Source organism: Gymnodraco acuticeps, unplaced genomic scaffold (assembly GCF_902827175.1).
Source record: "Gymnodraco acuticeps unplaced genomic scaffold, fGymAcu1.1, whole genome shotgun sequence".
Classification (NCBI taxonomy): Eukaryota; Metazoa; Chordata; class Actinopteri; order Perciformes; family Bathydraconidae; genus Gymnodraco; species Gymnodraco acuticeps.
In genome coordinates this window covers 2,449,899-2,477,038 of record NW_022990014.1, presented here as the reverse complement: position 1 = coordinate 2,477,038, position 27,140 = coordinate 2,449,899, and the positions used below count along the sequence as shown (strand labels likewise).

The window sequence follows — 27,140 nt, the reverse complement described above, 5'->3', positions numbered from 1 at the left end:
AAATGCTTACAGATTGCAGCCTTACATGTAGTGTACTATCAACTTTAGAATGAACAGTACCATTCAGAGAGAAAAGTGTTTCCTGGCATTTATTATTCACTCTTTAGCAGAACTGTACAATTTGTACCCAAAGTGGAACATACAGCCCTTGAAAAAGTAAGAGCAACAAAGCAGCAAAATTAAAAGACTCCAGGAGACTAGTTTTGCATGGGGACATTTTACCTCTTTGTACACATTACTGCTGCAGTTCAACATTTTAAAATTCCCTGTACAGCATACACAGTTTCCAATTCATCTGTTAATTAATGTTCCTGCATAGGATTTTATACATTGTCATTTTTCTACATTTGGTTACTTTGTGCATTAAACGTAAGTAAGCTGCCCCAGCCTACACGTCACTAGATGCCCCTTGTATGCTACACATTACATTCTTATGGCTAAGTAACTCAAATTAAAGCCTAAGATTTGTGAAGAAGAAAACATTTAGCCAAATCAATAGTGAAATCTTTGTAGTTCTACATAACTATGACCGCCCTCTCCTCACAGTTAATTAACTTCTAGCAGCTGAATCACTTGCACCCTGGCAGGACCTTGTTATTTCATCTAAACGGCGGGCTGCCAAGTCTCCCTTCGGCCCTTTAAGGCTTCATCCATCTGCGACATCTGAACAGTGTCCAATCACATTTTCTTCAAGGTACGTCCTCCATTTCAGTGCTTTAATCGGACCCTCAGAAGATCCTTTTACCCATGTCCTTCTAAAAACATCCCCTCACTGTCCCTCTATCGATCAAGCCCTGGTAAACAAGAAGAAGCCTGGCACAGGTCAGAGGAGGCCCGGTGAGATGTATCCACCAGAGTCCTGCTCCACCTGCTGCCGGCCGGTTCCTCTCCCACAGGCCAGAGCCTCGTGGGAGCATCTTGGTCAGTCATCCTTTCTGTCAGAGTAAGAGGCAGTCAGTAAGAGATGATACTGGAGGAGGCTGGTCCTGAGCCAGCAGCATTCATCTGCAGATTTCCAGAGGAGCTTGTCCTCCGCATGTGAGGGAGCAGGTACGGGTCGCTCCCCATCTGGTGAACGTCCACCCGGTCCTCCTTCCTGTACGCCAGGCACCGCCTTATGAAGGCCTGGGGGGGGATACAACGGAAATGTATGTGTCAATCAGGTGTTTCATGATGTTCTTTCTTTGATAATAAAATACTTATTTAAAACATCCGTTTCCCTTTTGTATGCAAGTTCACCTACCTTAGCTTCATTGCTGGACACAGGCTTGACAGGGAACTGAATGTCTGTAGCTTTCAGTATGGTGTTCTCCTGCAGGATGTCCTGCTGTGACTGATTATGGCCGAAAGGCTGAAAAAAGAGGAGCAATGCTTAACTATCATGAAAGAAATAAACATTCAAGGGAAGAATCTGTGGGGCCCTCCTTACCTTCCTCCCATACAGACACTGGAAAAAGATAACGCCTACAGACCACACGTCCACCTTATTGGAGATCTTTGGAGGTTCTTTGCCAACCACAAAACACTCGGGAGGCAGGTACCTAGGCAGAATGAAAACAAGTTGTTTAACAGAAAGTCACTTTGCACATTTCATTTAACAAATATGATTAACAAATGAGAAAGATCTACCCCACGGGACTGCCGACAAGTTAATAATAAACAACTCTTACTTATAACATCACTGGTATTACAGAGAAAACAGGCAGGAGCAATCAGCCCTTTTTTGTGCCTTTGTGCCAGTTAGAAAGAATTCAAATAGAAATCCTTTGGTGAATGTTCCGATGTATGTCGATGCAGGACGTTTCCTCTCACCAATAGGTCCCGGCACCCTGAGATGTCAGGTCCATCCCATCCGCGCCATAGTTGTCATCATCCATGATTTTTGACAGACCAAAGTCAGTGATCTTGATTTCCCCGCAGGCTGTGCCGTCCACCAACAAGATATTGCCTTGATATCAAAGTAAAACAAGTCGGTACCACAAAATAAATGGTTAACTATTAAATGGTATGACTGCTTTAAATCAGCGTGAAAATAAAGTGTCAGTTATCTAGTGGGTTGAAGCAGAGTCACTGATAAACATTTTGTATTTAATGTGAGGGGAGTCATCAGTCGTCCAGGCAGCGTGTTTACCTGGCTTGAGGTCATAATGGATGATGGGAGGTTTGATTTCATTCAGGTATCTTAGTGCATTCACAATCTGCATGACTATAGACCGTGCCTCCTTCTCAGACATTAGCTTATGCTGTTTCAAGTAGAAGTCCAAGTCGTTGCCTTCGCAGTACTCCATGACAGTGCAAAACCTAGTGAATAGAGAAAAGACTTACTACGAAGTACTGCCCACATGTAAAAGGAAACAACTGAAAAGTGATGGAAGCATGAGATCAAGAATGCTGCACTGACGTGTCTGTGTCCAGTGAGAAGTAGTCGTAGAGTTTCACGATGCGGGGGTGGTCCAGCTCCTTGTGTATTCTGTACTCTCGACATGCATGCCTGTGGAGCGGAAGGTAATAATGCTCCTTTAATATCCAAAGCACGAAAAGACAGAATGAAGAACCAGCACTGACTCTGTATTTGGAGCTTGTGGAGAGGAATAACACATTGAAAGTAAAAGATATAAGAACAACTTTTGAAAGTGCGTCACTACATTTGAAACAGTAATCATAGCATACTGAAGCTGAGGTTACACATTTCCACTTGAGCCAACATACTTGTGATAGTTCTCCTTTTTCTCTTCCCTCCAGTTCTTGTTGAGTTGGTGGATTTTCACAGCAGCATACCGTTGCTCAGTCAAGTCAAAAGCCTGCACAATAAATGCACAAAAAAGGTGACTAATATGGCAACATCTGCTAAGAGCATTACATTAATATTTGACAACACCTATGAATGTCATCAACACTTTGTGAGTTACCTTGTAAACTTCACTAAAGCCCCCTCTTCCCAGAAGGTATAGGAGCAGATATCGTTCATTCAACGTTGGGTGATCTTTAAATCTTTGGGTGGAAAAAACAACACAAAATCATTGAAATGACAGATATAGTATGCGTCTATCTTTGATGTGACAATACACGACCAATGTGGAAGACGACAGGAAAGCTTCCTCCTGTGGGTAGTTAGGTAACATCCCCACGGTGGCTGAGGACACTGGCCTTGTGTGTGCATCATGTTCCAAAGTCATTGCAGTGACTGCGAGAGGAATTGATTCAGACTCACTGTGAGCTGTCTTCATTATTTATTCTCTTCAGCTCCCGAATGTGAAGGTTGCGCACTCTCTCCAGACGCTCCAGCTCCGCCTGGATCTCAGCTTCTTCCTATAAATGATTCAAGCACACCAACACACAAATGCTAAGAAGTGACTTCAGAACTCTGACTGCAAGGAGAGGAGCTCATCAAAACCAACTTCTACTCAGCGGACAGCTCCTGTATGAAATATTAACAGTTGACTTGGTACAGAGTCTGTCAGTGGCTTTCTGGGATGCTTATTCATCAGGAAAACAAAGCATACATCAACAAACTACAGGATGGCTCGATCCTTAGTGGGATGCACATCAAAAGTGGTTCATCTTGGGAAGCAGGAGAATCAGACTACATATGTACAATTATTTTGTATCGACTCTAATAAGGTTTTTACTTCTTAACTGTGTAAAACAGCCCTTTATCCCCATTGTGTTCTGGGTCCTACTGGGTACTTATGATGTATGCAATGAACAAATACATAAGGTCATGTGCTGCCCAGGAAGACAAATTCCCCCCCCGATAAAAAAATAATACATTTATCATCAAGTGCATCAGGATCAGCATTGAACAAACCTTCTTGAGATGTCCAAGTCGCAGTTTGAAGATCTCTTCCTGTTCGTGGTACTCTGCTAGTGTCAGCCTTTCCAGGAAGAGAGAACATCACCATTACTTCATGTCATTAAGGAAACATGGACATGCTAAGGACATTGTGTTATTCATTTACTGTGCATTCAGTCCTGTTAAACCTTCTACAACAGCAGACTATGAGTAAGAATTAAACAAAACTATAGATTCTTTGAGCAAACATTTCCTAGGATAACGGCTGCTGTAAAACTCCTGATGAACACACGCCTGAACGTACAGCTGAGGTAGGCTGGGTTTTAGAAAGGGGTCGCTTTCTGCTCCGTTCACTGCCTTGGTTTTGCGTTGCTTTGGCTCAGAGTTTGTGGTTGGTGCTTGGGAGTTGCTGGAGGATGGAGGTTTCCTCTTGGCCAGCAGCTTCCTCTGCCTCTCGATGTCCTCTCGCTGTTGGTTTAAACCCTCTTGCTGTCTGCAGATGGAAAGAGAGAATAGTGATTTTTGTTAGATGAGATCAGCACCATTACTGAAGTGATATGAAACCATGATGAAGATGTAAATATGTAAGTTGTAAGGTTACTTTGAGGCTATGTATTTTAGTAATTAAACCTGATTCACCATTTGTGGCAGTAGCTTAATATATGTTTGGGTTAGTTGGTTCTATTTATAGAGAAACTACCAAACGCTTAACTATAAAAGTCTTCTCAGAGTAAATAAGGAGTCCTTTGAACAGTACCGTTTGTCAAAAAATATAATACAAGAAAAACAAATGTGAATGAAATTACATAAAAACTATAAAAGAAAATGTAAACTTACAAATAGAAAACAAAATACATGACCAACAAGACATCATTCCCGTAAAAGCCTCTTACTTCACAAGGTTTTGGAAAGCATAGCCATCAGTCCACTGTTCTGTGAACGACGCTCCATGTCTCACTGTAGTGAAATGGCCTAAACGGAGTCTGTCCTGCATGCTTTTCTCCCGACAGGACTGCTTCTCCTGGGTGCTCTGAAGAACCATTTCAAACATGTTGAATGTGGCTTTGCATAGATATATTGAGTTTATATGAAGAGTTAAGACAAATCATTCCATTTACCTTTTCTATGAGCAATTTCTTGCTCATGGTGATGCATTTATTCAAGCGTTCCTTGTACTTTTCAAGTAATTTTTGTTGTTCGTCGATCTGTCTCCTGAGATCACAGTTTGCCTGAAGAGCAGAACAAACTGAAATCAGCAGCTGCACACATTATAGCATTCTCCCAATCCATCAAATATTTAAAATCTTAAAAACACTGTTTATGATGTTGATATTTTCTTTTTGCATTAAAATGTACAGCCCAGTCTAGTAAACAGAGAAAGACCTTTGCCTTACCCGTAGCAAATCGTCTATTCTCCCCTCCTTCTTCTCAAGGTCTAGATTCTTAGTGCTTTCAAGGGCAGCCAACTTCAACACTGTGAGGTCAGTCTGGAGAGACAAAATAACAAAAGTGGATTAAAGGGTTGCCCACATATGTCACACACATTCAATAGCATAAGGAAAAAGCTAATGGTGTCCAGAACTATCCACAATCACCGTCCTCACCTGAACACATTTGACTGCTTGTTGCTTTGGATGCGCCATATGGTCCCCAAACGACAGACTAGTAGGAGATGAGCTATTTTGTCTAACCTGCAACAGAAGAGAGAGCAGTTTTATCACAAGGCAACTCCAGCAAAAGAGCAGCAAAGGAGAGTTCAAGTTAAAGTTTCAGAGGAACTCACAGCGATACCCTGAGCGGACTGGGAATGTGAGTTTTGGGGCGAGCGAATCACTGGTGGGAGACCTCTCACAGGACTGGACCCGTTTCCTCCCTGAAACTAAAGGTTAGGAGAGTAAAGGTGACATCACTGCCAAACATTTCATCATCTTAGACCCACTGAAGGTTCCTTTTGTGTCCCAATGCTATTCTTTTTGAGAAAGGAAATTGACTTCGCCCCAGTGCGTTGAAAGACTGATAAAGCCCACATTACTCGCTCAACACTTCCTTTCAATGTCTGCACCACAATGAAAACTCACATCAAAATAATCACTTATTTTGGGTCCTCGCACAATTGATTTTCCTGTGAAGGGAAAAGAGGGAAATCAACGTTATATTTTATATTTGACAGAAATGCTGTAAGCAGGAGCAAATATGTTCCCAGTTCAACACAAAGACACTCACCTTGGCTGCTCTCTGATTGGATCTCAGGTTTCCTTTTTCTGCCTCTGGGTGTGTCTGTCTGTTTCTTCTCCGGGGTCTGAAAGGCAGATTGACATGTTTGTTTTTAAAAACAATTATACAAAATGTGATTAGGAGCTTTATACTCTCTGCTGTAACTGTAGTACAACAGTGCGTCTACCTGTGTGAACGGTCCAAACAAACCCAAATGTTTATTCCTAATAAAGCTTACAATCAAAAAGGCAGCATAAGAACTATTTTTAACATTCAAATATGACTCACCGATACAAACTTGCTGCCGATTATAATCATGATGGAATTTAATAATAAAATGTTTTATTTTGACTTATGAAACTGCAATGCCACATTAGTTGTGTCCGGTTTTAATGGTAATCACAATGGTATAAACCACAAAATAGCAATAATGTTTAATTTCAAGATTTCTTAATATACCTACCGAGTATGCAGGAGAACTGCCTCTTTTCACATCTGACCCCTACAAGGGGAAAGAGACAAGATTTTAAGACAAACAAAAATAAAATGCGCAGATAAACAGTTCAGGCAAGAACTATTGCTGCTGCAGATCTCGTGCGACCCTTGGAGCTCATTCAAAACATTGTATGGTATATTTAGCTGAGTTTCTCTGGGTTTTGGAACAACAAAATAAGACAAGTTAAGACATCACATGGGACTTTGAAAAAACTGGATTGACTATTTTCTGACATTTATAGACTCAGAAAATGTAACATTAATCTAAAATTCAGGCTGAGTAGTACATAATAGAAACAATCGTTAGTTACAGTCCTAAAGCACTCTTTGAATATTTTAAAGTGTGCTACAGTTATTTGTATTTTAGGATGCATACAACAATCCTTTACATACTGGTCTACCTTCCAGCTCTGATCTTATGGGAAAATGTAAGTAGGCCATTTTGTTCATTAATTTAGCCTCTGCTCTCCCCATAAGAAGGACTTACATAATGAAATAACTTGTTTAAAATAATGATTTTCTAATCTGTCATTAGTTCAATGTACCTCTGACTCCTTGTCGCTTGAGGATCCCATGCTTCCAAAACTGTGATTCGAGTCATTATTGGTCAAACCCTGAGGGAAAAAAAAAAAATGGGGGAAAAAACATTGGAGGATGAGACAAAGCTTTGCCAAGTACAACAGTATTCGGATCAATTATTATGTCCAAAATTTGAATATGGACTCACTTTGGTTCCCCCACTTGTGCTACCTGTGCTGCCCCCTGTGCTCCCGCTGACCCCGCCCATAAAGCGGGCCTCCAGCAGCTCCTGTCTCCGGGGATCCAGGCTGTTCAGCTCATCCATGGTGCCTGGGAGGATTAGCAACAATTCACATTGTCTCAGTTATTTAAGCGTCAGATTAATTGAAGCTTTTAATGCAACCACTCAAGAGCAGATGACAAAGCTGTTAAGAAGGAGACTTATTTTGTTACAACCACAAACAGGTGATAAGATTTGAGTCTAGACCAGAATATAGGCCAAGACGTTGAAACATTCCCTAGTCATCATATCCAAGACAGATTCCCCTTTGTAGCACCGGGGAGATAAGCACGCTCTTAATTACGTTAACTCCCGTTACAATAACAATAAAAAGGTCATCCAAATAATGTATGATACGTCAAACTGCAGAGTAGATATCCAGTATCAGGTGCCTCTGTAGCACAAACACTTTTATGATGAGAATCCACGAGCTGTGTTTTGACTGCTCGGCCCTGATGAATACTGCACTCCTGTGGGATTGTTACGTGAGCTCCCTGGGCTTCGGCGTTGCTGCTGCTGACTCAGAGGGGTCTGCCCACTAAACCTGTGCTTTAATGAGACAACCATTTTGAATCTATAAAAAGGAATCTAATTAAATGGAGGGGAACAGTACACATTGAGAAAGTCTGCTTGATATTAACAAAATAACAAAGCAGCTGGGAACGGGCATATTGGTGGTCAAACAAAGATGAATCAAAAGAGCAATGTGCACCAGAAATAGACAAACCTGCTAACACTCGACATCCATTTAAAGCCACGCACCAAATCAACGTTGGCAGCAGCCCATGGAGCTAGTGTTCACCTCTGAAAACGTGTAACATACCAGAAGGTGGATGACAAATGCAAAAGGAAAAATACACAACACTGACTGAGAAGACGTAATTATAACACCAATAAGATGAGCTCAGTTTGTCATTCATTTAAAAAAATGCTTCATGGAACAAACACAACAAATATTTGAGATGAAGGGAAGTGATAACTCCTATATGAAAACATGGTTGTCTGAATAGCTCATTTATTTACAACATGTGAATTAAAGAAACAGACCAAACAAACGTACTCCCTAGGTGGTTGTGGAAAGTGATTAGTCAACTTCCTTGTCAAATAAAAAGATGCAATCAAATCAAACCACAAATGTACAAGTTTCAGACCTCTGAACATTTGTCCATAATCTTAGAACAGCACGGAAGCTGAACTTAATTAAGGGACATAGCTTCAGTGTTCAAAAGACATTGCATGATACAAATCAAGTCTTAGGAAGAACAGCTAAACAAAAAGCCATTCCTTATATCTTCCAAAACAAAGACCCTGTCTGCTGTTAAGCAAGACCTACACTTCAATGGGAAACATGAAGCTCCTTAAGAAATGTTTTGTAACAGGAATAATTCAGCCCACTCACTAAATCAGGGATAGTCAACTTGCTTTGCCTGGGGGACAATTTAACGTTTTGACAGGGATCCCCTGTCTGGGGTCCACAGATCCTCTCCTGACAACTGCTTCTCCATAAACAAGCTCTATTGGTCTATTTTGATTCACTCTTTTTATATTTTTTGTTGTGATTTATGAAATGTTCAGCAGGCCCAGTTATACACAATTTACGGCAAACCGCAGGCTTTAAATTGAGTATCACAGCGCTAAATAACACAACATTGCAACTACTTTTCAGATCAGAAGATGATAAAGCAGGTGTCCCAAAATGGCTCATGCTATTACATCAAAATCACTTCCAGTCAAACAATCAATGTTTTGATACATTTAAGATTAAATGATACCTCAAACTACAGAAGCCGTGATCATATTTTCAGAAGTTAGCCATGCATACTGTTGACAACACCTAATGACCAAGTTGTGTGGGTGTAAGTTAAGTTAGGGGGATAAATATGTTAATAGGATACATCATAGTAACAATTAGGCAAGAGGAACACTGTATGCTTGGTATATTTCCCCATGATGGGTCTGTGGCTTCTCATCAATCCTGCAGTCTATTTGGCTGAATACTTTATAACTAGAGGAAAGAGCAAGACTATTTTGCTATGAGTTACAACAAAGCTTATTTTGTAGCCCTATAATCACAAAGACACGTTTCCTCACTTAGCAGTCAACTATCCAATTCAAATAGATAGCACATATTTCATTTTCCTCTTGGACTTCCCTTTGTTCAATGTGAATGCCCCAGTGCATAACTATTATCTATATTCAAGCCCCTGCAGGAACACGTGGTTGAACCCTTACAACCCTTGCTCTGAATGTCATTTTAACTCCGTGCTGCTCAGCAGAGTGACCACCTGTTTATGGCAGACACACACTTGAAAAGTCTAAAAAATCTCTGACAAAACTGGGATGAATTGGTTCCCTCACTGGCAATGTAAGCAACAACACAGATGAGCAATAGTCTCCCAATTTCCCATATTTAAAAGTGCTCTTGATAGCCATCCTTTGATACATGTAAACCAAAGCATTATAAAACAAGGACATATTGAAGCTCCCTTAATGTCCAAAGCTAAGTAAAAGTCCTGCATCATTGCAACATGCGGTAAATAAACAGTGCAAGAAGTAAGAACATTATTAGGTCACCAAGAGGACCAAATAAGCATAATGTCTTAATTTCGTGTGTTAGCATGCTGCACAGCCTGTTTCCCATGGGTGCACCCCTCATTATTGTTGGGGCATCTAGCGTTAGAGGTCTTTCCTCCAAGTTACTTTTATTACAAAAAAGGTCAAACAAAGCTACCCATCATCAGTATGATCTATATAAAAAGGGTTTCCTTAAAATACCATAATTACACATAACGTTAGATGCATGCTGTCATGTTTAAATTCAATTTAAGAACCGTTGAGATTAACAGCAGTTGCACATGCACAGATATTGAGACCACTATTGATAGGCAAGCATCACAATCTAGGCTACACACAAAGGATTGCTAGCAATGCATACCTAACTTATCCGGTGATAAAACGTTAACCCTCCATGAAATACTTGATTTCTCTTCCAGAATTAACTGAATGATTGTACATCTATATGCAACTTGTATAGTGTTTGCTCTCAGCATGCTTAAAGAAAGGATGCACCGACTACAGCGGATAACCTTTCTGCTCTCCTAGAGGTTTATCGCCATTATGCACGCATTTTTCTTTAGGTTACTGCACTGGCCTGGGCACAGAAAGACGGTCCTGTGTCTTCGGTGCTACTAGCTAGCCAAAAACAGGCTCAATTGACTTTGGAGCTGACGCTTTGGGGTAACGTTAGCTAGCAAGCTGCTTTCGCCACCAATATTTGCTCGGTCGTTTAAACACAATTCCCTTTCTTTCTGCACAAAATGACCCAAACGAGCAAGTAGTAAAGACATGAACGTCTCAATACGTTTAACAATACCTTCCCGGGCCTTCACCCCTGCCGTGGTATGTTGCTGAAAACACAGTCCGTGTTGGGGACGTGGAGAGCTGGGACCAAAGATGGCGTCCCCTCCAAACTTCCACTACTTTGGACACTCATCAAGCTACTTTTCCTGTGTTGCTACTGGCAGTTAATCTTCCACACACGCTGCGAAATTAACCGACTGACATACCACGGGTCTTTTTACAGGGGCAGGGTGACTGCCAGTGAGTAAAAGTGTATTAAATAATGTTTTTAGGGCACAAACCTCTTCACACCTCAGCTGTGTGTCCTGGCTCCGGGGCCACCTCTCCGTCTTCAAGTGGTTGCCTATGAAACGTCATGCATCGTGTGCAAAATTCTTATCGCGAGGGTGATACATTTTTCCTTAACGTCAATGTCAACATGAAGAATAAAGTCCAAACACAGATTACTTTTTCATTTTATTCACTGTACACAGTAACTATTGTCAGCCCCATTTAGTGTACGGGTTGTGGACTGATGGAAAAAACCTGGAAATGATGATGTTTAAAATGTTAAATAAATATCTGTCATTTTTCTTTAAATATCTTAAATAGCTCTTGGACCATACCATCATTTCGTGGTTGCCTATTTCAGTCAGGAAAACAAGTGGAAAATATAAGTTATGCTTCTTAAATGTCAGAAGTATGATGCATCTCATCATTTTTAGTTTACTTTATGCTGAGTAGGTTTTCATATTGAAGGAATCTGGTGTAATAGTAAATAGGCAAGACACATACATAAAGAAATAGAACATGGATGATACAATTGTTATTTAAAATATATGTATAAACAATGTAACTATTTGAAATGTAAAGAGTTGGGCCAGACACATATTTTCAAGGTGATGCAGCATTGTTTTAAAGTAATATAATAAGTAAAAAGTTTGATTTATAACAGGATTTTGACATGTCATGAGTATTTGTATCATGCACAACTATCATTGTGCGGGTTATATTAAGCACAATTTAGGGATGAAAATAAGAAAACATTGATTGTATCAGATTCATATAGGTCAGTCAGTTTCCCATTTTAAAGTGTCAACTTTATTTCCCCTTGTGGACCTAACCCTAAATTCACTCAATAAATTCATTATAGGCTTATGCATAATCTTTCAATGGAAATTAATACAATGATCTACGGCACATAATACCAGATAACACCACATCTTTGTTCTTTGTTTTGTATGTTTATTGCAAACTGTTTCGTTATAGTACATATACTCATTTGGGTAAAACTGTTTGCTACGGGTGGAATGAATGCAAAGTATAAAAAAAGGTCTTTAGCTCCAAACATTGCTGTGCTGGGTTGGGTGTCAAGATGGTGGAGGTGGATATAATTTCCTGTACTTGCTCTGCATCCAAACCCGGTGCATTGCTACTTTCTTTCCTCTGTTCACTTGAAGTCGTCTGTCCTCCAGGTTCTGAATTTCTTCCAATCCAGCATTGGAAAATAGTTCATGAACTTCTTCTGTAAAGCATACAGTAAATAATAAAAGTCAGTAACCAGAGATAACTGTTAGATAACATAACTTTTATTTTGTACTGAAACATTTCCGACTCGATCGGACAATAAAGTATTATCGTATCGTATACAAATCTAAATGCCTAAAAATATTAAGGCTTGAATACTCTGTTAACTCCAAGTACCCAAATAGTATCCTCCTCTTAAATTTAACGGGCCTGTCAATAAATATCTTTTGCACTTACAAGAAAATACCAAAAATACCTTTAGTGAAAAAGTAGACACAGGTTCCATCTCCACGTGTGTAGAAATTCTCTGATAAGCACCGTCCTGTAAAGGATTAAAATGTTAAACGATTTAAGATAAAATGGAATACATTGGCAAACAACACTTCACACACAGAGAGGAATACAGAATAATATACAACATACAAGTGTAATGTTTGTTAAATGGCTTTATTCAGGTGTGCATTACTAGTTGTAGACTCACCCTTCTTAAACCTGAGTTGTGAGAAGTCGTATCTCCCATAATCACGGAAGAGAAATATCCCTCCATGTTTCAGGTATGTAGATAGATGGTTCACAATTCCATGCAATCTGTCAATGGAATTTCAATGAATAAAAAAATTATCTTGTACAACAGGATTTCAGCTAACGAACAAAACACAAGATATATAAATTAACAAACAGCACTGAAGTATTGAGCTGACATGTCTTACATGGACAATGCTTATGCATGGACAATGCATTTGGTAAAACAACAAAAACAAAACAATTAAATATGTATGCCACCATGCCTTACATTTAAAGCAAACCACTATAGAGTAAAGATTGTACTCCGTGATATATTATACAGTTACATATAGATTTTATAATGAGATATAGAACAAAAGATCTGGCAGGTGAGAAATGATGTCAGACTCTGCTGTCTTTTAACCTTCACCTACCTCTCTGGATGAATCGAGGAGAAGACAAAGACTGCGAGAATAATATCCAGGCTCTGAGGAGGGAAGGGGGAGGAGGCGGTCTCCTCACAAATGTCATGGACAAAAGCATGACACACAGAGTCATCATAGTCTGGATGGTCCTATATGAAGAAAAAAAAGCAGGCTAGAACCAAAACGGTTTGATAGTCACACAAACTACATTTCTAAATGATAGCTGAGATACAGACTGGAGCAAGAGTTTAGTGTTTGTATTGCTTTGAAGAAGTGTATTAACCTAAAAGCAGTTCTGTGCATTTGCATACCAAGCAATTTGAGAAAAGCTTACCTTGACCAGCTGAATGGCAGATTTGGAGAAGTCACAACAGTATACAAATATGTCTTTCCCTCTGTGAAACATAAAATCACATTAATTACAAATATAGTACAGATGCACCCTTACTTTCATGAATCTGACATAAGGATTATGCAGTAAAGAATTATTATTAGCTATTTTAGTGGCCATTATTCTGGGTATTTGAAATGTTTTGTTTTGTAAACATGTTGCACTGATAATGAAACCAGATTGATGTAGATTATGTGCAAATATCTCAAACTTTACTCACTTTATGGAATTAATGATGGGAAACACACTGTTGCCCACCCCACATCCAACCTGTAAAGAAAAAGTATATTTTGTTGCTTTTTAAATCCATTTGTAAGTGCTGTATTAGTATTGCAACTAACAGCATGCTACTGTTTTCATATCACAATTGTGTAATGGTCCAAATGCAACAATTCATATTTAAACAATCATATTCAAATCAATAAATGTGAGTTTTGAAAACCTCCAAGATCCTGTGTGATGCGTGCTGGCCAGGAAATGTGTTAGACTGTATGGCAGCTGTTTTTTTTTCTAGTGCTGCTTCTTGACAGGAGTCTGTTTGATGATTGGGGACGTCTGTATTTCTGTCATGGTTTTTGGGCCCGTTGTGTTGCCGGTGTCTGGTCTCTGTGTCTGTGCTGGCTCCAGCAGGTTGTGGGTATAACTCTGGATGATCCCCTGAAGGAAGCAGTTCTGGGAACTCTGAAAACAGCCACTTGCGATCTTTAAAGAACTTATCCTGGTGCATCGTGTAAAACTTGTCCCAGTATTGGCAAGCCTCGGTATCAAATGTTCCTGTGTGGAAAAGATTTTAGGATATTTTCAAAAAAAGGTTAACCCCAATCAAAACTTGGATAAATATTTTTGCGGGAATACATTCTTGCCTTGTTCCTCTAAAGGAATTTGTGTACAGGAATTTTCTTTTGCCTTCTGCCGTGCGTTTTCTTTATCCTCTTCTGTCCATTGCACATGATCCCTAAAACATAAAGCATTATAAATCAATTGTTAATACATCTGCTCAACTATAGTAAATCACAAACTGTATCACTTAAAAAAATGTACCCTAAATTTCAGCTCAAAAGTGGATCCACCTATTCTGTAATCCTGCTTTCTCCATAATAACAACAACAAATTGGTGACTAATTCAAGTCTTATCACATTTTATCACTTACCACATGTTGTGCTTAAATATGTCATCAGGACTTGTCAGAATCCGTGAACCCAGTGGGGCTGAAGGTCTTCCTCCTGAGCTCTTTTGTCTTGAAAACAATCTGCTGGAAACTTTAGCCAATTTGGCAACAGTGAGGCTCCGAAGTGTATGCATTTTCTTCTGTAAAAAAAGCAGTAAGATTAATGTATCTTATAATTCTTTGACAATATTTTTGCATATTTCAGCTGATCAAATAAGTTATTAAGGATAATTTCCTCAACCAATGGGAGCACTTATTAAAAAATAACAAACATTCAAATTCAACATATCTGGAAATACTTCGTTTTACAGGGAGGGGATTTGTTGGTATTTATTTACACTCCAGCACTGTAAATAGCAGTCTGAACCTTCTTGTTGACAAATTAATGAAGGCACAAAAGTATTTGTTTCGATACTTTAGTCAATGTAAACACAAATTAATGGAGAGCTGTAATGAACCCATACAGCAAAAATAATACTATGATATAAAATATAGGCCTACATTATATTTATTTTTCAAGTAAGAGGTCACTTATCTTCAAGAGGCATGTCGTGTGCCACAATTCCTCACGTAGAAGACGCTTTTAGAAGAATACGAAAAACTGGTCTTTATTTAACAGGTTACAAGTTTAATTTCTACAATATAGCACCGTTTTTTGTTTCTTTTCTTTCATTTAATAATTCAAAAATGTGTCTGAAGTTACACACTCTCTGGTACAGTAGGTGGCGGCATGCACCTTCAAACGTTGGTTTGCAGCCCGCCATGAAACAAAAAGGAGAAGAAGAAGAAGAACTACAAACATGGTGCGGGACAGAGCAGTTAGCATTGACTGTTAACAGTTAACTAACGTGTATCAACGGTTTACTGTTGATATCCATTATTTCCACGCCTGAACGAACAAATAATGAACGCTATGTGTTATATAACGAACTAACCCCAAGAACAGCTTTAGAACGAAGTAAACGAGAAGTCGTGGTGCACTGCTGTAACGGTGCTAACTTAGTTTGCGTTAGCTGGTAACTTTCCGCGTTAAACCCTAAACCCGTGGAAGAGGTTCAGTGTTGTCGGGGAGATGGAGCTCAGTGACGGGCACTAACGTTATCACTAGCACTAACGTTATCACTAGGGAAACCATATCGCCCTTACCTGACTGTCTGTGCTCTTGGAGGTTAGCTCGGATGGTTTTCTTCTGTCATGCTACAACAAACAGTCCTGTAGTAGAACATAACCAGTGCCCCCTGCTGATGGCGCCGTACCGGAGAAAAGGAGCCGTAAACGCCGCTGAGCTGCTGAGCCGGAGGAGCAGAGGTATCCGGGAAGCTGGCACTCTGAGCAGGCACAACATGAGGGTCCTGAGAGGTATCATCCTCCAGGTAACTCAAGACTGTTTTGCACATTTCTGCATGTTTTCACAATAATGTGTCATATTCTGTTGTATTTCTTTTTTCTTTTCCTTGTAAACTTTCTTTTCTATCTAAGTTTTAAAACATTTTTTAATAGTATTTCTATAGTTGCTATTACTTTACATCTCAATTTCTCTTAATGTGTTTATGTTTGCACTATTGTACACAAAACCAATTTCATTATTGTAAACATACTTGGCAATTAACCTAATCATGATAGATATTCACAGTTTTTATGAATGCTTTATAAATGTACTATCTCCTTATTATTGTTACATTGTAGGACAGCAGGGAGTTCATTAAAGCATGGAGCAGGACCTCAAAATCCACAATAAAGTATCAGGATGGTAAAATCTACTTACAAAATTTCCAGAACTGCTACAGCTGGTGAGTAACAATAAGATTTGCTAAATGTATTATTTGGGGAAACATACTGTAAAATACAGAATATTACCTTTTCAGCTTTAGATCTATAACAACATCTTTAAAATGTACATTAAACTGTAACATAATGCATCTCTTAAAAAATCTAAATCTGAGAATTTCTACAGGTAAGCTGTAAGCAGGTGGAATTTCATCTGGTAATTACCAGATGAAATTCCACCCAGTTTATTAATGTCATCTATACCAAAATGCTGTGGTTAGAGCAGTGTTTCCCCTATATCAGTGGTTCTCAAAGTGGGGGGCGCGCCCCCCCGCAGAGGCATGACAGGGGGGGCGCGAGAGATCAGGAGGAAAAATGGTTATTAAAAAAAAAAAAAAGATTATAAAAAAAAAAAAAATCATATTTTGAAAAATTATTGATTCGAAAATAATATGATACAGTACTATTACGTCTGGGTCTCTGTGTTTCATTAAAGCTCGGCTCTGTGTGTGTGTGTGTGTGGAACGAGCCATTTTGTGTGCGTGCGTGAGCGAGAGAGAGAGATAGCGCACCGGTACCGGAGATCGTTGATGTTAGCTTCTGGTGCTAGCGAGCTACGCTAACGGATATAAGGAGTTTTTTTTAACAACAAAGTGGAGGAGAGTCCTCTCCTGTCAGACTGAGAGTCTCAGTGAGCTAAAGGACTCTCAGTGTTATCTCAGTGGGTCTCAAACGTGTTGGTCACCATTAATGTAAACAATTATTTCCGAGGCACACGTTTATATGATCATTATAGTTATAAAAAAATAAGAGAATACATGAAAAACAGGTATGAAATACTATATGACAGTAAAACAAGAATAAAGTTTAAAAGAGTGATTTATAAAATATCCATAAAGAAATAGTAAATCTGTTTACAATTCTGTTTCATCTGGGTGTTGAGAGATGTATCCATAGATCTCTTCATTTTGCTCTCAAAGTGCACCAGATTGATGCTTTCAACTTCAATATTTAAAAATCTTCCCGGGGGAGCATGCCCCCGGACCCCCCTATGTGAGGTCCACACACCACCTATAAAAATAGCACTTTACCCCTGCTTACACCTATATGCCGAGACTTGATATCGAGCCTTCATTGTAACAGTCGCGGGTACATAGTGTATGTGCGTGGGGAGTGTTGCAGTAGAAAATTCCACTGTAGCGACCGGTACATTAATGGGAAACCCTAAATGTTTGAGCACGCTCTATGAAAGGTCAAGCTACCCCACAGCACCCCCAAAAGAAATCTCTGGCGCCGCCACTGAGCCTGACTATTTGTGTTGGGGGGGCCCGACTTTTTTTTTTCTCCTAAGGGGGGGCCTGACCGAAAAAGTTTGAGAACCACTGCCCTATATACAAATAGCGGCGGCGCTGCTGAAATATGCGCGCCGCTGCTAGGGGGCGCCAGCCAGGTACCAAAAAAAACATATTATTAAAAAAATAATGTTTTTTATAAATAATGATACTTTTTAAAAAAAAATATAAATAATAATAAGTGCCGACCCTTTTTGATGTTTGATTGTTTGTTATGTGGATTTGTAGTATTTGTGTGTTAAAAAAGGTGTATTTCGCTAAATCTTGAGACATTGCCACTGTATGTAATAGGCAGGCCCGGACTGGCCATCGGGAGGACCGGGTGGCTTGCTGGTTTGGCGATTTTTTTTAAATTATGTATTGTGAACGCAACGCTGCGCAAATGTGGGTTTGCCTCACACAGGGTGACAGTCTGTCTACATCAGGGGTCACCAACCTTTTTTAGGGTGAGGGCCACTTTCAAAAAATAAAACAAGTCGGGGGCTACTTTTACTCCTCTTTTTTTTTTTTTTTGCAGTGTATATATTTAGCATATTTTAACATTATTATATGCTTATCTTTAACCTTTGTGTGCTGTTTGGGTCTGTGGGACCCATTTTCAGTGTTTACTAAAAGAACATGTATTCAATTTAATTATTTTAACCTGCTTTATTTGGGGGTGGATGCCATGGGCCTCACCTCCTCTAGGGGGGTCCTCACCTCCTCTATGGGGGTCCGGGGGCATGCTCCCCCGGGAAGATGTTTTTTTTTAAATGTTGAAGTTAAATTCATCAATCTGGTGCACAAAAGGAAAAAATTAATCCATAAAATGAATTTATGGATACAGCTCTCAACACTCAGATGAATGGGAGCTGTATACTTTTCAATAATCCAAACATCCTTAGAATATGATCACAACCAATAACACATCATTTAAACTGGTTTATTCTTATCTTATGTTACCTAGTTAGCATTCTTTCTTTCTATTTATGCATATTTTACTAATCACTCCCCTTTTAAACTGTTTTTTGATTTTTTTTACTGTCCTATAGTACACATTGGAATGACTTCTTACTTTATCTATATTAAATAGATAAAGGTGTACTCTCTCTAGCTCTCTCACTCTCTCCCTCCCTAGCTCTTGCGCTCTCTCTCTCTCTGTCTCGCTCGCTCACAGAGGCTGTGTGCTCCTCCGTGGCGATGACGGCCTGCGTTAAAAAATAATAATAAACATATTTGTAAAGTGGGGGGACACAAACGGGATTTCGAAAAGAGCGGGGGACATGTCCCCAGTGGAAATTACGCCATGCGTGTGCAATAAAGTGCAATAAATATATATGCAAGTTACAACACACAGAGTAAAACTCTGACTAGGCTGTGTTCAATGGGGCTGATGTGTTGTGTAGATTCTGCCAGAAGGGAAATCAGCGGGGAGGTGTCACATGGCTTTTCTTCCCGACTGCAACGCTGGTCCCGCAAATCAAGCAAGAACGTGATTGGTCGATATTCATTGTGGGGTGGGGGGAGGAGGGGTGTTAGATAGATATAGAGTTGTAGTAAGTATAGAGTTCGCTATGATTTAGGTTTCGTTTATGCATAGGGTAGATTATTTTAATTACATTTCCTTTTTTGTTTTGTGTATTTTATACATTTTGGATTTGCTTGGTGAGCTATATTTAGAACATGCCCCGTGGGCGACTCACGTTGCCCCTGCGGGCGACTAAGTGAGTTGTACCCCCTAGATCAGGTCTCTAGTAATTGTGTGCTCAAAGTGCACCAGATTGAAGCATTTTACTTTAAATGTTCAACAAAATCTTCCCGGGGGGGGGCATACCCCCGGACCCCCCTAGAAGATGGGACGTCCACCCCCCAATTAAAACATGTTCATACAATACTGAATACATTTGAAGCCATTTTGACGTATATTACCTATGTCAATAGGTTTCTGTTTTTGTCTTTTGTAGAGATTTTTCATTTATTCTTTATATATAAAATCTCGCCTAGGGCAGAAAATTGGCTAGAACCGGCCCTGGTACTAGGCCTCAAGAGCCTTTCTTGTGCTGGCAGACTCATAGAAACAAATTGGGCGCAATTCGCACGCACTAAAAAATTCCACGCGCTCCGCGCTCACATTATGCTGGGTTGTCTTAGCAACGCTGCTATGACTCCATCCTAGGGCAAACACTGTAGAGTAACAACATGTAACATAAATGTTTTGTGTCATGATGTTTAAGTAGATGGCATCAAGGTATAAAATGTAAAGGACACAGACAATATAGTAAAATATGTTTACTCTAACTAACAATGAGTGATTAAATCTTCTGATTCCAGTGTTTATTCAGAGCCTCAACTTCTTTACAAACTGCCCAAGAGATCTAAATTGGAGAAATTTGAAGATGCCCTGTTGTGTCAGAGCTCGCTTGTAAGTGAAATGAAACAAAAAAAGCTGCATTTTCCATGACAATATTTTAAAAACTCATATTCAGATTGTTGTTTTCTTTGTTTTGTTGACAGGAAAGTACGTTAGCCTCCCCCTCTGATCATAAACCCAGCCTCTTGGCTCTGACGGCCGATAACTGGCTGTGTCGCCTTTCAGCTGAAACGGGAGAAGAGCTGCAGAGAGTTTACCTCTCTTCGAAACACAAGTTCAGGTATCCTCAAGGCTTTGAGTTTTCTGTTCTTAGGTTGTAAATTAATATATGTATTCACAGTTAACTATACTCGGTTGTGTTCTGGCAGGTATCTTGGCTGGGATGTCACTCAAGAGATATTTTATGTTAAATCTGTTCAAAACAAAGAATCATCTTTAGCACGACAGGTAAGTTATTTTCTGAAGTTCTGTGCCTTACTGAAGAGTGATTGGACACTTTATTCAAAGTAATTAAGGTTCTTGCTGTGAATGGATTTTTGGCATGTCACACATTTAATAGGCTTATTGAGTCAATCCAAGAAAAATAGATATAAAATCAGTCGGTGAAAGGTATTACTAGTCAAGAGCTGAAACAAAAACAACATCATGGAGCATGCCCATTACAATTTATCAGAGCTCAGAATACGTCTTTAAGTTTAAAAAGCTAGTTTACATTTATTTCTTATTTATTTATTTGCAGGCAGGTATCACTCAGAATACAGTGATGCATATGGCCATCTTTCATGTCTTCCCCCTACAAATTCTGGGCATGTTGGAGATCAACAAAAAGGTATCCAGATTTGTTTGTATTTTTTTCTTATTCTCAATTGTGCTGCAGATGTTATATGTAAATCTTATTTTTTCAGATATTTGGCAATGGGGTCACCGATGTTGATCTGTCTCTAGGTGTCCTTGTGGTGTCTTACAGCAACAAGTCAGTGAAGCTGTACAGTTTTGAGCACATTGTACAAAAGGTATGTATTTGTTGATCCTCAAAGAGTTTTGTGCACACTGTTAAGCAAGTTGAATATTTGATTAAATCAGATGTTTAAACATTGCAAGAGAGCACAGTTGTTGAACATTTGAATATGTGTGAATGTTTGCATATTCAGTGTTTTACTATCGTTCTGGCCCATCTTGCTTTATACAGCTCTGTCTATCTGTTGAATACTTTCTTTGTTTTCAGTACTTGACAGAGAAGTTAATGCTTGGAAAGCAGAGTTCACTTCTTGGAGGCAAAACTGTGGGAGATACTCCGTTTGGTATCCCAGTAAATATCCAGATCACAGGTGAGACTGTTTTCGAATCCAGATCGGTGTTATCTTTGTGCTAAATATTTATCTTCTTACTTACTGCAAACACATTTTTTTTAGATTAGAAAGTAAACTTGATAATTTGTATGTCTTATTGCGCAGATTGTCCTCCAGTGCTCTTTGAAGTGTCATGCGCTCATAACAGTTTCCAGATTGGAGGCTACCCGTGGCACTACATCTACACACCACCGCATAAAAGTCACGAAGGCACTCACCACATCTGTTCTCTCAAGGAAAGCACTTTAGTAAGTTTAAGAAATCCTCTTTAATCATACACAATAACATGACAATAATGATTTGGCCATCTAAATACAAAGTGTGGCATATGCCTGGCAATGATAGAAAAATATCCTCAATCTTGTTGTCTGATGGAACACCAAATTGGCCTGAGCTTTTGAAAGTGTCAGGGTAAGAAGGGCCACACATGTTGGTGACAGTCTTTGTATTCAGCTGCTGGACAGAGCAGGATGGATCCAAATCTGTAATCACTATTCAAAACCCTGCAATGGTCCACTTTATGCAGATCTTTTCTGCATGTGTCACAAAAAATAAAAACTTCTCTATTTTTTGTGCTTGTACAGTTCTATTACATTTTTTTTACAAAAGAGCAACCTAGCTATAGTTATGTGCTTATAGTGCTGTTTGCTATACATTTGATTTCTATGCAATTCATATTGTATGTCCTAGTCAATCATTTATTGTAATTATTTTTTAATATATGACATTAGGCAATAAATGGTATACAAAACATGGACTGCTGCTCTCTAGTGAGTGATGCCATCTTCTTCCACCCTGATGACTCGGGGAGAATCTTTCATGTTGGACCCGCCACAATAAAGTGAGTACTCGAGTCAGCTTTTACAGTACATGACACAATGAAAGAAACCTGCAAGGAAAAACTGGTAAAATGTCTGTGGTTTGGAGGCAAATGAATCCAAACAAACACATCCTGAGACGTCCGACTTTTATGAAGTGGTCCTTTGCTGCATAAACACATAGTATGATACTTTCTTTACTTTTATTATGTTATTATACTGGACTTGTTATACAATATATGTTTTTTTTTCTTTCTCAAGTGTTCTTAAAATCAAAGGTGAACTGAACAGTGGGTTACCATCAAAGGTAGTTAAGGATTTCTCCATGGCAACTCTTCGAAACAACAATGTAAGTGTCATTATCGACCTACTAAGCCTAATATATGCTGTGCTTCATACAGACATAGTTTGACTTAATGTATCATGAATGTATATGTCATGTATCACATGTGTGCACAATGACAATATGTGTGCGATGTAAATGGTATATTTATGATTCCTACTTTAGCCCTCACAAGTAACTGTCACGTCATCGGGCCGCACAGTGAAGAAAAGATTTCATCAGCTGGATGATGACCCAGATTTAGAGGTAAAAATGTATGCTTTAGCTATTGATACAGTATCTTTATTTTTACAGTAAATGTTAATGTGTTAACAGGTTTGAAAGGAACTTTCTCCTTGTTTTCTTTTTTCTGACATCATTATTAGCTGCACCTGTAACCTTTCCCTACACAATGTTACATTATTAATGTATGTAGCAAGTATAAGGGTCAGTAAAGGCAAGATGTTCTGCTGTGAATCTGATCTTAAAAGAGAATGCCATTAAAAAGGAGGATACGGCGGAGCTTATGTTTTATCTTTGGCAACCTTATATTTACTCTGCATGGCTTCAGAATAATGTTACTTTAACTTTACAGACATTCCATATGGTGGAATATGAGGATGAGCTTGACCTTTTGGCAGTGGTGGTAACTAATGGTGAGGAGGGAGAAGGCAGAGCCCACATCCGACTGCACGACAACCAGAGTGGGCAGTTACTTCGGACGGTTGATCTGGAGGAACCATGGGACGAAGTGAGTGACCCAACGTGATTCGACCCATTTTAAAGTGTCTGTGTACATGTGTTCATGTGTGCTCTTATCTTTTCTTTCAGACGTACCGACATGAGTTGTTTTTTGACAAGGACACAATTGTTCATATTGAACAAAAGAACACCAACTTCTGCTGCCATGTTTACAAACTCAAGGCTGCCAGAAAATAAGTGGCATTTACTTTGTATGGTTATATCAATATTTGAATTCAAAACTTGTTTTTGTACAGGTTTTCTGTTAAACATATCTGGATCACTGTGTCAATGTTTGTTATGTGTGGGTTACATTAACTTGATCCGTCTCAAATATCAACATTATTTACACTCTTTATCTTTAAAAAAAAAGAGTTTTGGTAATAAGTAAATGATGGTCCCTTGCTACTTGTCATCCTCTCTCTCCCTGTCCTCAAGTAAAAGTAATAAAGTATTGACATCAACATATATTGAAATAACTAATGTTGCCCATATTAGAATTATCTATATTTGAGGATTATAATAAGTGAATAATAATGTATTAGTGGATTATATTTTGTATTTATGCATTCACAGTAGGCTACTTGAGTAAATACAGTCCACTGATTGTAGCTTAATAGATCAAACATAAACAAATTTTAATTCGTAGCGTAAAATGTTTGTAATTTTGCAATGTTTTTAATTCTTATTTGAATCACTTTATTTTTCATATTAAATGTATTTTCTCAAGTTAGTTTTTATGATTGTATTGATGTGTGGTACCAACCAAGAGTCCTTACATCAGCATAGCTTTCCAGCTTACTGAACTTTTTGTTCCCCTCCATTCTAACAACAAAATGGTTATCTCGATTGGGAAATTACGGCTATGACTTTCATTATCACTATCATTTCTGGACAGCAGCCCATAATCCAAAGAAGTCAGAGGAAGTGAAATACAATATTATAGAAACTCAAAGATATTGTAAGACCTTATATATACAGTCTATGTGTAAGACACGTGTTACTCAAACGCAGCAGTGTGTGAGTCAAAAACATTGCTCAAAAAACATCCTACGCTGAGATGAATCATCAGTGTTTTGGTCAGAATGATGCAGCGATGTTCTTCAACTAGTCCCAGACACTGCTGGAACTCTTCTGAAACCACCACATTTATAAAACGTGTTTCCTCCATTCACGTCCTCAGCTCGGGGTCATGTGACCGAGGTCCCTCCTCACCAGAAGCCACTTGAAGTTGTTGTATTTGTGAAGCAGCTGCTCGGTGCTGCAGCTCTGATGGCGATGGAGAACTTCAAACATTTCCTGGTGGTTCTGTCTGTCGCCGCGGCCGCTGGGCTGGTCTCCATAATATTCGTGCTAAGATGGGTTCTTCACTTTAGAGAGGGTTTAGCCTGGGATGGAGGTCCGGCCGAATTCAACTGGCATCCGGTCCTAATTGTGATCGGGTTTATTTTCTTGCAAGGAACAGGTGAGAAATTAGTCTTTTTAAGAAGTGTTTTGGTCAATCGGAATGTGGGGGTTGTCTTGAAGATGTGTAAACATGATTTTAAGTTGGACAAGACTCGATTACCCAACGACCTGAGGGGGAGGTTACCACTGACAGTGTGTTTATATATTTAAAAAAACATGACTGAAATTGCGTTAGATCAATTAATTTCAACTTCAAAGTGTATACACTGTAGCATCCACAAATGGAGTATGTGATGTTAAGGAAGTCAATTATGAGTTTATTCTGATAATATATCTTAAGCAATATGACCCTCATGGAAGCATGAACTTTGCACCTCACAAAAACATGACCATAAAAGTCATTAATATAATGACAATAGTGCTTTCTATGGAAAAGTATATGGGCTATGCATAAGGAATGAACAATGAGAGGAGTTAGACTTTTTAAAAACATTTATTTGTAAGTATAATTATTGAGAATAACTTGTTTGTGGATAGAAAAGTTGAAGAAGAGAACAGTTGGATTTTTATTCTATACATTTTGACATAATCTTCCAAATTTGAATTAATTCCCTAAATGGTATCTCTTCTTTATTCTTAACATTCCAAAAAATGTTCCCCAACATTTCAACTTTATTTCTAAAATGATAAAAAAATAAATAAAGATATTTTCCCCTAAGTCTAGCCCTAATGCTTTCCGTAGTTTCTTAGAGTTCACTATCAACAACACTGTCCAAACAAACTTTAATACGTGACTGTACATGAAAACTTTACTTAAACATTGTAATGCAAGATATGCCCAAGTGAAACAAGTGTGTCCAATGTTGTGTCGTTGTTGAATCAAGAATGACAGAGTAACTTCCTCTTGCAGCCATCATAGTCTACAGAATCCCCTGGACCTGGCATCGCAGTAAACTGATGATGAAGTTTATCCATGCTGGCTTGAACTTACTAGCCTTCATCCTAGCTGTCATATCAATGGTGGCAGTTTTTGACTTCCACAATGCTGCCAAAATCCCCAACATGTACAGCCTGCACAGCTGGGTGGGCCTCGCAGCTGTGATACTGTACGGTCTGCAGGTAAATATGGTTGCAACTAATGTTTATTGATTCATTAGAATTATTAGTTTGGTCCATAAAATGTCAGAAAATATTGAAAAATGTCTACAAAGAAATGCTCCTGGTTTCATTTAGCAGTATTTATATTGCTGCTATAAATAATACACAGTTTGACCTTTTGCATATCCTAAATGAGCTTTATTGTTAAAACCACTGTTATATTTTTTAACTCTTTCTTTTATGGAGCTAAGGGTTGGTTCAAAACAACACAAACTAGGGCAGGTTTACTAACACGCTGGGAAAAAAACACTTGACCTTCTCTAAAATGCCAAGTCATTGTGAACAAAAGTCCTTTTTAGTGTGTTATCTAATAAGAGGATGTTTTTTCTCCTTCAATGAGCAGCTTGTTCTTGGAGTTGGCATGTACTTGATGCCATTTACACCTGCATCCTGGAGAGCAGCGTTTATGCCCCTGCATGTCTACGGAGGTCTTTTCCTTTTCACCAGTGTAATAGCTGTGGCACTCATGGGCATCACAGAGAAACTCATTTTTAGTCTGTAAGTATTTTGAAAAGGAATACAAGCTTTTAAACAAGTTGCACAGTACTAATGCTGCTTAAGACTGGGCATAACTTTATTTGTTGTACTTTATTTCTAAGGAGCAACCCAAAGTACAAGGACTCTCCCCCAGAGGCAATCTTTGTGAACGTCCTGGGACTCCTCCTCGTGGTTTTTGGAGCACTAATCCTCTGGATTGCCACTCGAAAGTCTTGGAAACGCCCCAGTGAACAGATCTTGCATACTCTGCATACCGACGGGGGAGTTGAGGACAGCAGCAACGTTGGTCCAGCCTTGTCTGAGCTATCTGATGTACCTGATGAGGAGACCTGTGGGGATGTTAGGAAGAGGAGTTGCAAATTAGATGATCAGCCTAACTGATTAGTAAATAACTGACTCAAGACTGGGTACTTTATCCAGTGTTGAATGTAGCCTATGTGTTCACACTTAAGCAAATATTAAAATATTATATTTTCAATTTTTTTTGCATTTGTTGTTTAATTATATTTGTTATAAGCATATGTAAATAATGGTGAGCTTGTTACGATTGAGATAATCTGGGAATACACTGTACAACAACGTACAATGTTCCTAATTCTGTTCTTAGATTTATTTATTTTTTCACAAACTTTCTACATTTTTTAAATAATAAATATATATATGTTACCACACTGTCCATTACTGTTTGGGCTTTGTGTTGCTGTTCTGTAAAAGCTTTTCAA

The 27,140-nt window shown here is 38.9% G+C and overlaps 4 protein-coding genes across 5 annotated transcripts; 2 read left to right on the top strand and 2 right to left on the bottom strand.

Annotated features, from left to right (window-relative positions):
• Positions 1 to 66: 66 nt before the first annotated feature.
• Positions 67 to 10,920, bottom strand: tlk1a (tousled-like kinase 1a). The gene is given in 24 exon segments (XM_034213317.1): positions 67 to 1,125; positions 1,244 to 1,351; positions 1,430 to 1,541; positions 1,813 to 1,948; positions 2,132 to 2,301; positions 2,402 to 2,491; positions 2,710 to 2,801; positions 2,910 to 2,991; positions 3,212 to 3,309; positions 3,809 to 3,875; positions 4,098 to 4,286; positions 4,687 to 4,823; positions 4,912 to 5,022; positions 5,188 to 5,280; positions 5,398 to 5,484; positions 5,577 to 5,672; positions 5,872 to 5,915; positions 6,017 to 6,092; positions 6,471 to 6,509; positions 7,048 to 7,116; positions 7,230 to 7,351; positions 10,675 to 10,717; positions 10,719 to 10,751; positions 10,753 to 10,920. Coding segments are annotated over 24 exon segments (2,307 nt in total). The 5' UTR covers positions 10,795 to 10,920; the 3' UTR covers positions 67 to 954.
• A 944-nt stretch (positions 10,921 to 11,864) lies between these two features.
• Positions 11,865 to 16,021, bottom strand: mettl8 (methyltransferase like 8). Of its 2 annotated transcripts, none has more exons than XM_034213354.1 (10): positions 15,803 to 16,021; positions 14,639 to 14,796; positions 14,351 to 14,442; positions 13,930 to 14,261; positions 13,708 to 13,757; positions 13,431 to 13,491; positions 13,106 to 13,245; positions 12,649 to 12,755; positions 12,424 to 12,489; positions 11,865 to 12,165 (listed from the first exon to the last, which is right to left on the bottom strand). In XM_034213354.1, the coding sequence occupies exons 2-10, from the start codon at positions 14,788 to 14,790 to the stop codon at positions 12,011 to 12,013; spliced, it is 1,155 nt and encodes a 384-aa protein (XP_034069245.1). In that variant the 5' UTR covers positions 14,791 to 14,796; positions 15,803 to 16,021; the 3' UTR covers positions 11,865 to 12,010. The 2 variants fall into 2 exon arrangements, with proteins under 2 accessions (XP_034069245.1, XP_034069246.1); XM_034213355.1 differs by having other exon boundaries at positions 14,639 to 14,793; positions 15,803 to 15,988.
• dcaf17 (ddb1 and cul4 associated factor 17) lies at positions 15,420 to 24,084 on the top strand. The gene is made up of 14 exons (XM_034213351.1): positions 15,420 to 16,029; positions 16,343 to 16,446; positions 20,086 to 20,176; positions 20,269 to 20,405; positions 20,494 to 20,572; positions 20,865 to 20,954; positions 21,031 to 21,138; positions 21,351 to 21,453; positions 21,580 to 21,722; positions 22,206 to 22,315; positions 22,554 to 22,641; positions 22,801 to 22,881; positions 23,210 to 23,365; positions 23,446 to 24,084. The coding sequence occupies exons 1-14, from the start codon at positions 15,835 to 15,837 to the stop codon at positions 23,551 to 23,553; spliced, it is 1,593 nt and encodes a 530-aa protein (XP_034069242.1). The 5' UTR covers positions 15,420 to 15,834; the 3' UTR covers positions 23,554 to 24,084.
• A 451-nt stretch (positions 24,085 to 24,535) lies between these two features.
• On the top strand, positions 24,536 to 26,896 carry LOC117544377 (cytochrome b reductase 1). Its single transcript, XM_034213356.1, has 4 exons — positions 24,536 to 24,820; positions 25,673 to 25,881; positions 26,264 to 26,418; positions 26,520 to 26,896. The coding sequence occupies exons 1-4, from the start codon at positions 24,628 to 24,630 to the stop codon at positions 26,797 to 26,799; spliced, it is 837 nt and encodes a 278-aa protein (XP_034069247.1). The 5' UTR covers positions 24,536 to 24,627; the 3' UTR covers positions 26,800 to 26,896.
• Positions 26,897 to 27,140: the final 244 nt, after the last annotated feature.